This window comes from Lithobates pipiens, unplaced genomic scaffold, assembly GCF_037356315.1.
Source record: "Lithobates pipiens isolate NorthernLeopardFrog02 unplaced genomic scaffold, aLitPip1_a1.2 Scaffold_28, whole genome shotgun sequence".
NCBI lineage: Eukaryota > Metazoa > Chordata > Amphibia > Anura > Ranidae > Lithobates > Lithobates pipiens.
In genome coordinates, this window is record NW_027507789.1 from 147,263,416 (window position 1) to 147,275,760 (window position 12,345).

Below are 12,345 nucleotides of genomic sequence, written 5' to 3' on the forward strand. Positions count from 1 at the left end.
TATCTGGGGCTCCATTAGAAAGATTTCCCCTCACTTCCTGTCTCAGTGACAATGATTGTACCACACAGGAAGTAGGGGAAAATCTGCAACAAATACACAGCCAGCTCAATACAAACAACACTCCCAGATTGCTCAGCCCTGGGATCCATTTATCTAAAATAAAGGTGAATATTATGGAACAACATGGTCAAAGTCTCTGGGATTTCCTCAATTCATATTTTGTTCTGCAGATAGAGGACACTGCTATATGGGAGCCTGCGCATGTCAGACTGGATGGGAAGGAGCCGCATGTGATTGCCCAATCAGTAATCAGACTTGCCTGGACAGGAATGGCGTAAGTATGGATCACCTCCTTATAGCAGAGAAAAACACTGGGATGTATAACCATGAGTCCAATAAACCAGTCTGTCAGGGTCAGGCTGTTATCAGTCTGCTGCAGGCAGGGGGAAGCATTTCCTTAGTCATATTTCCCCCAGTGTCCAGATTTCAATGCTGTAACATTGTAGGAATTCACAAGATGAGGATGCAGCAGGGGCTGATGTGTGTCACACTTTTGTAACTCGGCTAGAAACTGCAAAGGATTTCCATGATGGCGTTCTCTCTAAGCCAGCATCTCAGTGCAAGGAGTAGAAGCTCAGCCGGTATGGGTCATTGCGCTATTTACCGTCAATGTAGCACAACACACTGCATGCACATCTGCAGGGCAGGTGTCTAGGTTATAGTATGTATCTCCATTGGGGGTACAATTCAGAATGGAAGGCAATGCTCAGACAGATGCATTGCATTAAAAAGCATATAGGAGTGAATCCTGGCTAAAAAATTACAATTGATTGATGGAAGCATTGGTGTGCTCAGCCTATTGTATTAGGGTGTGCACCCTACATGCGTGTATATCAGCAGAGCAGAGGACGGTGTCAGTAGAGGAAAGATTGGTGTCAGTAGGGCAGTGGATACTGTAGTTTATTTTTATAATTTTTTTGTTTTTTTACAGTTTTATTATTTTTATAATATTGTTTTTTTTTACAGTTTTATTATTTTTTATATTATTATTATTAGTTTTTTTACAGTCTTATTATTTTTTATATTATTATTATTTTTTTTTACAGTTTTATTATTTTTTTTATAATATATTATTATTTTTTATAATTTTTTTTTACATTTTTTTTTTATTTTTTATGATATTATATATAGATCTTTTTTTTACAGTTTTATTTTTTTTACAATTGTTTACAATTTTTTTTAGGGGGCTTTGATGAAATATCAAGGGTCTAAACAGACCCCCCATGTCCCACTTGTGAGACAGAGAAAGGAACTGAGGACAGAGATTCCCCAGTTCCCTTCTCTGCAGCCTGCTGTAAACATCGTTTACTATGCTTCTGTTGAAGACAGGAGTGATCGGTACAGATCACTCACTGTGTTCATTAAAAAAAGTAAAGGACCAGTTAATTAAATATTTACCAGCTCCTTCCCTGCTACCGAGAGGAGAGGAGGGAAGCTGGCAGCACTGCAGGGGGGAGACCAGAAGCAGGGGGAATCGGCACCACACGGGGGGATCATGGTGTGCCCAGGCACACCTGGCACACCCTGTGCTCACGACTATGGATGGAAGTGAAGGATAATGTATCAAATGGATTGAAGCGGCAAGTGTACTGATTACTGTTACTTTCTACAGGGCCTGTGCAATAATCGAGGGAAATGTGAGTGCGGTCGTTGCAAATGTGACTCTGAGGCCCAGTTTGCCGATGCCATGTGTGAATTTAGCAGCTCATTGGTAGGTCTGCCATATTGGTTTACATTACATGACAACACATGTATACTGCATTTTCATCGGGTTCTCCAAAATCCAAACCATGTACACATTTATATTGTGTTGTGAGACGTGACCTAACTGAAAAGCAGATGGTTGAGCTGCAGTTTTACCACCTGCACCCCCCCACCCCAACCTCCCACCTAAAGAAAAGCATGCATGTATGCTCAGGATTGTATGCATTTTACAGCCAGAATACTTTGCAGCCAAGCGAAAATTTAATCCACATGTCACATTCAGAGCATGGTACTGCCACAGAACAAGACCCCTTTAATTAGAACTAGAAATGTGCAATTCGTTTCGAATTTGTTTTTCGACTAAATTCTATAAATTCGTTAATTCGGAAATATTTGAATTAACGAAAACCCGTTTAATTTACTTTTCCGAAATTAGAAAATCTGATAGTTCGGAAATTTGAAAATTGAAAATTCGAAAATCTGAAAATAAGAACGAAAATCCGAAAATTCAAAAGAACGAAAATCCAAAAATAAGAATGAAAATCCAAAAATTAGAAAACCTGAAAATTTGAAAATGAAATAATAAATAACTAATAATAACTATTAAATGATAGGTATTGGCATTTCCTTTCAAATGTGGCTGTTAGTAATTAATACAAATTTATCTGAAGTTACAAATGATCTGAAATAACGAATGCCGTATATAAACGAATGAAACGTAACAAATTCATAATAATAAATAATAAGGATAAAAACATTTTACTATTATTAGTTTGTTAAGTTTAATGCGTTTAGATGCTAGTTATTATTAGTTATTATTTGGGATTTTTACATTTGCATTCTTATTTTCGGAATCTGTTCTTTTGGATTTTCTTAACTTCAGATTTTCACATTTTCAGATTTCTGAATTTTAGAATTTTCAGGTTTCGAATTTCTGAATTTTCAAATTTCCGAATTTCTGAATTTATTAAAAATAACGAATTTCGATCATAACGAATGTCCCAAAAAAACGAAAAAACAAACAAACAAAAGCAAATGAAACGAAAACTAACACATTTTTTGGTAGTGCACGTCTAACTAGAACTATGGGCAAAACCTTTTTTTTTTACATTTTTGATAAAGCAAAGGATGGACCCCTGTTAAATTTGTTTTTGCCATCTGTGTCCCATTGCAGAGATTTCCCATCACTTCCTGTCCTATAGCCAAACAGGAAGTGAGAGGAATTAAGGGAATTTCTTGGGGTGACCAGAACTAGTGTCCTCATTAGAAGATTTCCTCTTTTACTTTTCTGGGGACAACCCAAAATTTGAGATTTTCTTTTACTTTCAGTGGTGACAATAAACAGAAAAAATATTGAGGGTGAAACTCCTTAAGGCCCCTTTCACACTGGGGCGGTGCGGGCGTCGGCGGTAAAGCGCTGCTATTTTTAGCGGCGCTTTACCGTCGTTTTAGCAGCAGTCTGCGGCCACTAGCGGGGATTACATCCAAAAGAAAAAGGGTTAAAACCGCCCCATTGATTTCAATGGGTAGGAGCAGTTTAGGAGTGGTGAATACACCGCTCCTTTCACCGCTCCAAAAATGCGGCTAGCAGGACTTTTCTTCAACGTCCTGCTAGCGCAGCGCTCCAGTGTGAAAGCCCTCTGGCACTGAAAACCGCCCCAGTGTGAAAGGGGTCTAATGGGGACACAGTTTAGTTATACTTTAAGTTATACTTTAAGTGTATAGGGCTGTGCCACAACCACCTTGTAGCAGGGTACTTTAGCCTTTTTTGAGTTAAGACATGCGACAAGAAGGCAACATATTTCCTCATCGCCACCTGTCCAACTCCCTCTGAAAACCAATCCACCCGTGATCACTTTTCAGAGGCCAATTTCCAATCTATATATATTAAATCCAATAATGAAAATATGCAATGTCAATTTTACACGACTGACTCTATTCTTACTGAGAATACGCTCTAGTTTTTATTTATTTCTAACACCCGAAACCTGTACTGTTTCCTGTCTGTGTGAACAGCGCCTCCTGGGGGCCTGTGAGGATGTTCGCACATGCGCGCAGTGCCAGGCCTGGGGCACTGGGGAGAAGAAGGGCAAAAAATGTGAAAGCTGTGACATCCAGATAAAGATGGTAGATGAGCTCACCAAAGGTAAGTGTACAAAATATAACTGCGAGGAACCAATGATCTGCTGATCTGTTCCATACATGCAGATGTCATGGCTTCTAATATATGGACTTTTTCTCTTCTGGTAGTTGATGAACGAACAGAGAAATGCACTTTCCGTGATGAGGAGGACGATTGTACCTATCATTACACAGTAGAAGCAGTGGGTTCTGCGTTAGCCAATTACACTGTGCTAGTACAAAAGAAAAAAGGTTAGGAAGATATCCCATATTTCATCAATGTCCATTCTTTCCAAGTGCCTTGATCTTTATTTTATGTACTCTTTCTATCACTCATCTCTAATCTATCTATGGTATATATCAGTGATGCTCACCCAGGGTTCCTCCAGAGGTTTCTAGGGGTTCCTTCAGCATTGGGCAACTTCTGATCTCGAATAAGTTCCCACTGACACCATTGATCTTTTTATCTATCTGTAAGGAGGTAATTCTTCCCAATGACCACAAGTATAAGGACCATTCTTCCCACTGACCATCACACTAATGTATCATGAATTGTAGACTTCTAATTTTTAGCAGGGGTTCCCTGAGACCGAAGAACGATTTCAAGGATTCCTCTGTGTTGAAAAGGTTGAGAAAGACTGCTGTATATTGTAATGAGAAAGGCTCAATTGCTATTTGCAGCAGTAAGCCAAGACAGGGATAGCCAGTAACAGTCCAGGCCCATCTGATTTTATTGAGTAAGCCAGCAAAGTATAAAACGAACAAAACATCTGCTCATCCGAGACACTACGAAAACTCTTATCAGTTACTGGCTAACAGGGTGCCCCTAATGGTTTCTCCCAGACAAACTTTTATACTTTTATATATTATATTAAGCTTTAAACATCTCACGGAGCACTGTTCAATACATCATCCAAAAAAGTAAAGAGTATGGCACAACTGCAAACCTACTAAGACATGGCCATCCACCTAAACTGACAGGCTGGGCAAGGAGAGCATTAATCAGAAGAGCCTCCAAGAGGCCCATGGTAACTCTGGAGGAGCTGCAGAGATCCACAACTCTGTCCACAGGACAACATTAGTTGTGCACTCCACAAATCTGGCCTTTATGGAAGAGTGGCAAGAAGAAAGCCATTGTTGAAAGAAAGCCATAAGAAGTCCAGTTTGTAGTTTGCGAGAAGCCATGTGGGGGACACAGCAAACATATGGAAGAAGGTGCTCTGGTCAGATAAGACCAAAATTTGACTTTTTGTCTGAAAAGCAAAACGCTATGTGTGGTGGAAAACTATCACGCCACGTCACCCTAGAAAACTCAACATCCCCACCGTGAAACATGGTATTCAAAAGCTTTTCTACAGCAGGGACAGGGAAGCTGGTCAGAGTTTGTGGGAAGATGGATGGAGCCAAATACAGAGCAATCTTAGAAGAAAACCTGATAGCGCAGTGGTTCTCACCTCCTGTCCTCAGGGGGCCTGTTAGTGGGTCCTGGGGGCAGGAGGTGAGAACCACTGCTCTAACAGGTTTGCAAGATAACTGAAATACATCACAGGTGATATAATTTGCTGCTCAGTGATTGCAGTATTGTAGTCTGCATCTACCCAATGTAATACATAAATCCTGGCCTGTTAGTGGGCCCTGAGGACAGGAGCTGAGAACCACTGTGTTAAAATCTGCAAAAGTCTTCAGACTGGGATGGAGGTTCACCTTCAAGCAGGACAACAACCCTAATATTGTTAATATTTTATGTTTAATATTCCATTGTAGCCAGAGCTACAATGGAATGGTTTATATCAAAGCAAATTCATGTGTTAGAAAGGCCCAGTCCAGACCTAAGTCCAGACCTAAATACAATTGAGAAAGACTTGAAAAGACTTGAAAATTGCCGTTCACAGACGCGCTCCATCTAATCTGACAGAGCTTGAGCTGTTTTGCAAAGAAGAATGGGAAAACATTTCACTCTCTAGATGTGCAAAGCTGGTAGAGACATCCCCAAAAAGATTGTAGCTGTAATTGCAGTGAAAGGGGGTTCTACAAAGTATTGACTCAGGGGGACTGAATACAAATGCACCCCACACTTTCACATATTTATTTGTAAAACATTTATCATTTTCCTTCCACTTCACAATTATGTGCCACTTTGTGTTGGTCTATCATATAAAATCCCAATAAAATACATTTACATTTTTAGTTGTAACATGACACAATGTGGAAAATGTCAAGGGGTATGAATACTTTTTCAAGGCACTGTACCTCTATTGCTGCTCCTTATTTTACATACTCTCTCCCATCTTGAGTTGCCTTTTTTCATAGAAGGTATATTTTTCTCTGCAGAATGTCCACCCGGTGCCTTCCTATGGCTCATCCCTCTACTCATCTTCCTGATGCTGCTCCTCGGTCTGTTACTTCTATTGTGCTGGAAATACTGTGCCTGCTGCAGGGTATGAAATAAATGAAAGTTATACTAAACACACACTGTTTCATTTACATTGTCCCTTCTCTTTCTGTATGTGGATGATGGCACTGTAATTATTTTAATAATTCTATAATATTTAAATAAGAAACATCTAAGTACCTATTTCCTAATGGATATACAGATGTCACATGACCCAAAACTTTTCCAGCCTGTCTGCAGGAAAACATAAGCAGGAGGAGCTTCTAGTTCTTTACTATTGGTCACATGTTTAAAACAAAAACGCTATATAAAGTAAAAATAAATAATAGCAATAGCATGATGTGGGCTGATTTCTGTCAGTCACAGGCTGTGTCACGCTCCTCCAGCCTGTGTCTAAAGCCCCATACACATGATCGGACTTTGTACAAACTTTCTCGTGGACTTTTGTACAAAGGGCGTTGGCTGTAAGTTTGTATTGCCTACACACGATCAGACTTTTTAGGCAACAACCACGAACGTAGTGACGTTTCAACGTACTCGCGACACTTCAAAAGAGGACATTCAATTACTCCAGCGCCACCTTTGGTCAACTTCTGTATTGTTGTCTGATCTTTTGCATTGGTTCTGAGCATGCGTGTTTGTACTTTGTAGAAAAGTCCGATGGTTTTGTGTATACACGATCGGACTTTGCTCCATTGGACTTATGTTGTCAAAAAATTTGTCCGTACGCACAGCCAACAAAAGTCAGATGAAAACCGAAAAAGTTTGTCTGATGGAGCATACACACAGTCAGTTGTTGCCCCAAAACAGCTAATTTGCATGTTTGTTGTCAAAAAGTCCAATTGTGTGTACAGGCCTTTAGAATAAGAGGGAGATGAAGCCTCCATCAATCTACGTGTAATATCCAGCTACCCCTTGTATTTAGCAGATTTTTGGGCATGGAGGAAGGGAGGAATGGGTTGTCAATCACAACTGTGTATACACCCACACATGACACTCTATAGTCACATGAGCTACTCATATATGATAGGGAGGAAATGCTCAGGGTAGAAAGTGCACTGAAAACCGAGCATGTGCAGAGCTGACAACACTGATCTGCAAAATCCCTAGCTGACTTGGGGACATGGACAGAAGGGGGAGATAGAGAGCAGCAGGATCAACCAGGTTTTTTGCAGAATACATAAAATCTCATAGTGCCTGAGTGAGTATGAACAGCATATAATACAGCATTTATTGATAATTTTTTATGATACTCTAAAGCTGGTGAGTGCTGTCTAACTCTTACAGTGTATGGAAGAACTACACAAGACATACATATGATAGTGAGAGGAAAATAACATTGTGTAAAAGCATTGCGGGACAAAATGAAATATTTCTGAATATACTCTTACCTTCCCTAGTAAAATGCCCCTATATATGTGTAGCTCCTTAATACAGCAACGTATATGGAAGGAGAACCTAACAGTTAGTAATGAAGATGCTGTAACAATTTCCTGACATATCACAAAACACTTGATATTTCTATGTACATAGAATAGTGAAATTCTAAGCCCTTGTGCACACGGTTGCCAGCATGTTAGCGGTGGGAGGAAAGGTGGTGATAAGCACTGGCAAGCTAAACGATGTCTTCTTGTTGCAGGCTTGTCTGGCTCTGCTGCCTTGCTGTGGACGAGGTAAGGAATAGGCTGCATAGATTTGATTTGATTTATATTCAATTCAAAAACATTTTATCTAAATAGTTAGCATGTATGATATTTGTAGGTGCTTTTATTGTAAGCCAGTGATTTTTCAGAAGGAACATGTATGAGAAGATATTAAAAGTTGCATTCCAGGCAGATATAAAAATCTGATTAATCTTGTATTTATTAATAATTTTTTTTGTCTTTTTTTGCAACTAGTATAAATATCTCCAGTAGGCTTGGGGAGCTAGGGCCAGCACTGTTAGCCAATCAGGCTTTGCTACATGCTCATGTGTTGACAGTCAACATCCCTATAGGACAAAGTAGAATGAGTAGAAGGATTACCTCCTCTAGTTTCCAATCAGACTTTGCAGCATGCTCGTGTGTTGCCAGTAAACATCCCTATAGGACAAAGCAGAGTGTGTAGAAGGGTGGCCTCCTATAGTCTCCAAACTGACTTTGCTGCATGCTCCTGCATTGACAGTAAACATCCCTATAGGACAAAGTAGAGTGTGTAGAAGGATGACCTCCTCTAGTCTCCAATCAGACTTTGCTGCATGCTCATGCCTTGACAATAAACATCCCTATAGGACAGAATGGAGAGAGTAGCAGGGTGACCTCCTCTAGTTTCCAATCAGTCTTTGCTGCATGCTCATGCGTTGACAGTAAACATACCTATAGGATAAAGCAGAGTGAGTAGAAGGATGACCTCCTCTAGTCTCCAAACAGACTTCGCTGCATGCTCATGCTTTGACAATAAACGTCCCTACAGGATAAAATAGAGTGAGTAGAAGGATGACCTCCTCTAGCCTCCAGACTTTCCTGCATGCTCATGCTTTGACAAGAAACATCCCTACAGGATAAAAGAAGACGTAAAATTTTGCCTTTAATTTCTGCAATGCTGGAATGGTATTCATGTCCTAGCAACAATGTGAGACATGGGAGTTGCTAACTAGGAGTTTTTTTTAACCATATGGCCTACAGATATAATAACATTAATGCAGTAGTGTATTTAGGTTTTGTGCTGCCCTGGGCCTGACGAAACTTGGTCACCCCCTAATTTAAATATGACACACCCCTTCCTGTCAAGGCCACACCCCTTGCTGTTCAAGACCCACCCTGAAATTTTTGAGTGGACACATTGGTTCTGAGGGCCTGGGGGGGCAATAGATTCCCTTACTTTGCATAGATTTCTTCTCACTTCCTGTTGGCTAAGGGGCAGGAAGTGAAGGTAAATCTCTGTAATGGGACAGGGATGGTACAACATAAACGTATAAAAGTGTTGCCTATAGTTCTACTTTAAGCACAAATTTCTGATAATTTTATGGAGAGGACTAAGAAGATATAACCATGCCAATGGTGCAGCAGAAATCATATAGCACAGTGAGGAAGGTTTGTGGTCCAGGATGAGAGGACAGTCAAAATTAGAAGTGACACCCCCCCCCCACAGGTTTATGGAGGTGCTAGACTAATTTGCCTCTCAGCCCAGTCTGCCCATAAGACTGGCGCTACACTAACAGTGTACCGCAAACCGGCGTTGACTCTGTGCTGCCCCCCCTGCAAAGTGTTGCCCTAGGCCTGGACCTTGTCGACCTAGGCCAGGATACAGCATTGCATTAATGATCATTTTACAAAGCTGTACAGATTTTTAGGTCCACTGGGGCCCCTTGACTGCACAGGCTATTTTCTGGTAAGGGTGAACTTTGATCTTTAATTTAATCAGACATTTGTAAAACTTAGAAGGAGAATCTGTCATTTTATAACCCTTCTATTCCTATTGCAGGGCGCAATGTGGGATTTAAGGAAGACCACTATATGCTACGACAAAGCCTTATGCAATCTGATTATCTGAACACTCCACTTGTACGAAATGGAAACCTGAAAGGTGGAGACACTGTGAGATGGAAGATTACCAACAATGTACACCGACCACCTCCATCACCCGATGCCCTGAACCCCAAAGAACTGGGTATGTGACTAGAACAGAAGGAGTGTGATGACTAAGAAGAGGGGGGGGGGTAGAAAATGGGTTTAGTAAAAGTCCTAAATCTCAAGTCTTGTTTTATTCATTTCTAAAATATCCTGCTTGAACTATAATAGTTTATTGAGCAATTTTGACTGCAAAGATAGAGTATAAAGTATTATACAGTATTTGATTTTGAGGGGTGCTGAGAAAGGGGGCCAATCAAAGGTAAATGTACTAATAGTACAGGTATCCTTTAAAAGGCCAGCCTTGGACCGCAGTCCAGTGACCTAGGCCAAGATGATATCATTGGTCTGCTGCAGGCAAGAGGAAGCATATACTCAGTCTCCTCTCCCTTGGTGATTTAACCAAAACATTGTAACTTTGTAGGAGTTTATGGGGTAAGCTGCAGCAACAGTGGTCTGGTCTGTTTCAGACACAGGAAACGGCCAAGAACTTCACAGGTACCAGGATTTATGTGATCGTGTCATCTGAGCCAGCATCACCAGTGTAGCAAATAGATGCTGACCCTGGATGATTCATGAACACATATGGTGCTGACCTTTTGGAGGGAAAAGGCAGATGAAGGCTTTGTCGGGAGTAGTACTGCGATCTTGGTGAGAGTGCTACATGAAAAAATATATGTGATGCTAGGTCCATAGCTCAAAGGGGTGCTTTTCAGCACTGTTAGTTATGGTGTATGGTGGCTACAATATATCAATGTCTTCTCTTTCAGTCCCATATGGCGTCTCACTGAGGTTGGCTCGCCTTTTCACCGAGAACCTGTCTAAGCCTCAGACAAGGGAATGTGAGCAGCTCCGTCGGGAAGTTGAACAAACGGTAATTAAATACAGTGGGCTGCCCCCCCATGGTACACCCTGTGATGGTCTTGTTTCAATTTTTAGTGGCCATTCTTGCTATGAAGTCCAATACATTTTGGTCCTTATAAAACCATTATTTCAAAGGGCTTGCTCATGAAAGTGTAAATGAATCTCTTCATGCTATAGATAGCTTGCCATCAATAAAGCCTCACTTTCAACTTTCCCAGGATTGATGGCAATATCTATATTTGTTTGGTTCCTGATTATCACCTAGCTGTACCTACACAAGCCTATACAAGGTCTACCTATAGGGCTGCTGTTAGAAACCACAGGGCCCCATACAGTGACCCTAACATGGGGCCCCATACAGCCAATGTTTCAGTTATGAAAGAACACAGTGAGTGATGGGTGAGTCATTCAGGAAAGGAAGGGGCTGGTAAATAGGACATACTTACCAAGGAAGGAGAGGAGGGAAGCTGGCAGCACTGTGGGCAATTACTGTAACTGATCAATTGTATTGGCTCTCTCTTTAGCAGCTGAAAGCCAATGGGAGGGAGAGGAGAAGAAGCCAGCTTTCAACTGCTGCAAAGATACAGGGGATTAGTTGCAGTAATTGATCTTCCCACATCCAATTCACCCTGTTGCCTGGGCCCCTCTGCTAGCCTGGGCCTCTTACAGGGGGACTGGTGGTACCCCCTTATTCACAGCCCTATCTACCTAACTGTAAGGCTTTGTGGTATGGAACCTAATGCATATTCTTATGATTTGGATGAACCTAAGGTTTATTATATGACGCTATTTGATCAAGTAATAACTTTACTATTTGAAGGACAGAAAAGATTTGGAAATCCATCACCTAATTTGTACACCAATTAATTTGTACAGTATCTTTAGCAGCAGAAAGTGAAAGGAAATCTCTCCAAGATAAAGAAACATCACCAATTTGTCCAAACCTAAAAGTTTTTGGTTAGAGATACACTTTTAGAACACATAGCTGATGGGTGAATACAATAATAGTATCGCTGGAAATGTCTCCAAGCTGGTTCATACTTATTTTCTGATAGGGATAATTCACTTGGTTTTAGGATTATCCAAGGTGATTGCTACACCCACAGCAGGGGTTGGCAACTTCAGCACTCCATCCGTGGTGACATGAGACTCTGCCAACCAAAGACATGACTCCCAGAGGCAGAGGCATGATGAGATGTGTAGTTTCATCACAACTCGAGTGCCTAAATTGCCAACTCCAACCAATGGTATTGGCCATACCAATGGAAGACAATGAAGTTTCACATTTTACACATTTATCGCTGTCTAATAAGTATTTATCTTACAAATAATGTATATTCCCATAGCTCAATGAGGTGTATAAAGTGATACCTGGAACACACAAGGTGAAGCAGACCAATTTCCGGTAAGTCTGGCTTTTATTTGGAGCATTTACATTCATCTCACAGAATACAAGAAATTACAGTTTGTCTACTTCTTGTTTCCTTCTAGGTTACAGTCCAATGCAGGCAAAAGGTATGAACACTGTCTTAGTTTTTGGACATCTGTCCACCTTTCTAATTGAACAAACAATATGTAATTGTAGCACTAACCCCC

At 40.8% G+C, this 12,345-nt stretch overlaps 1 protein-coding gene across 3 annotated transcripts in view; it reads left to right on the forward strand.

The window, feature by feature from the left end:
* ITGB4 (integrin subunit beta 4) overlaps window positions 1–12,345 on the forward strand; it is a 126,248-nt gene that overhangs the window by 64,254 nt on the left and 49,649 nt on the right. For all 3 annotated transcript variants that reach the window (XM_077459677.1, XM_077459678.1, XM_077459679.1), the window contains 10 exons: window positions 231–334; window positions 1,673–1,771; window positions 3,781–3,910; window positions 4,015–4,137; window positions 6,217–6,323; window positions 7,917–7,950; window positions 9,740–9,925; window positions 10,656–10,759; window positions 12,096–12,154; window positions 12,241–12,264. In XM_077459677.1, coding sequence (XP_077315803.1) covers window positions 231–334; window positions 1,673–1,771; window positions 3,781–3,910; window positions 4,015–4,137; window positions 6,217–6,323; window positions 7,917–7,950; window positions 9,740–9,925; window positions 10,656–10,759; window positions 12,096–12,154; window positions 12,241–12,264 — 970 coding nt within the window. The remainder of the gene's footprint in view (window positions 1–230; window positions 335–1,672; window positions 1,772–3,780; window positions 3,911–4,014; window positions 4,138–6,216; window positions 6,324–7,916; window positions 7,951–9,739; window positions 9,926–10,655; window positions 10,760–12,095; window positions 12,155–12,240; window positions 12,265–12,345) is intronic.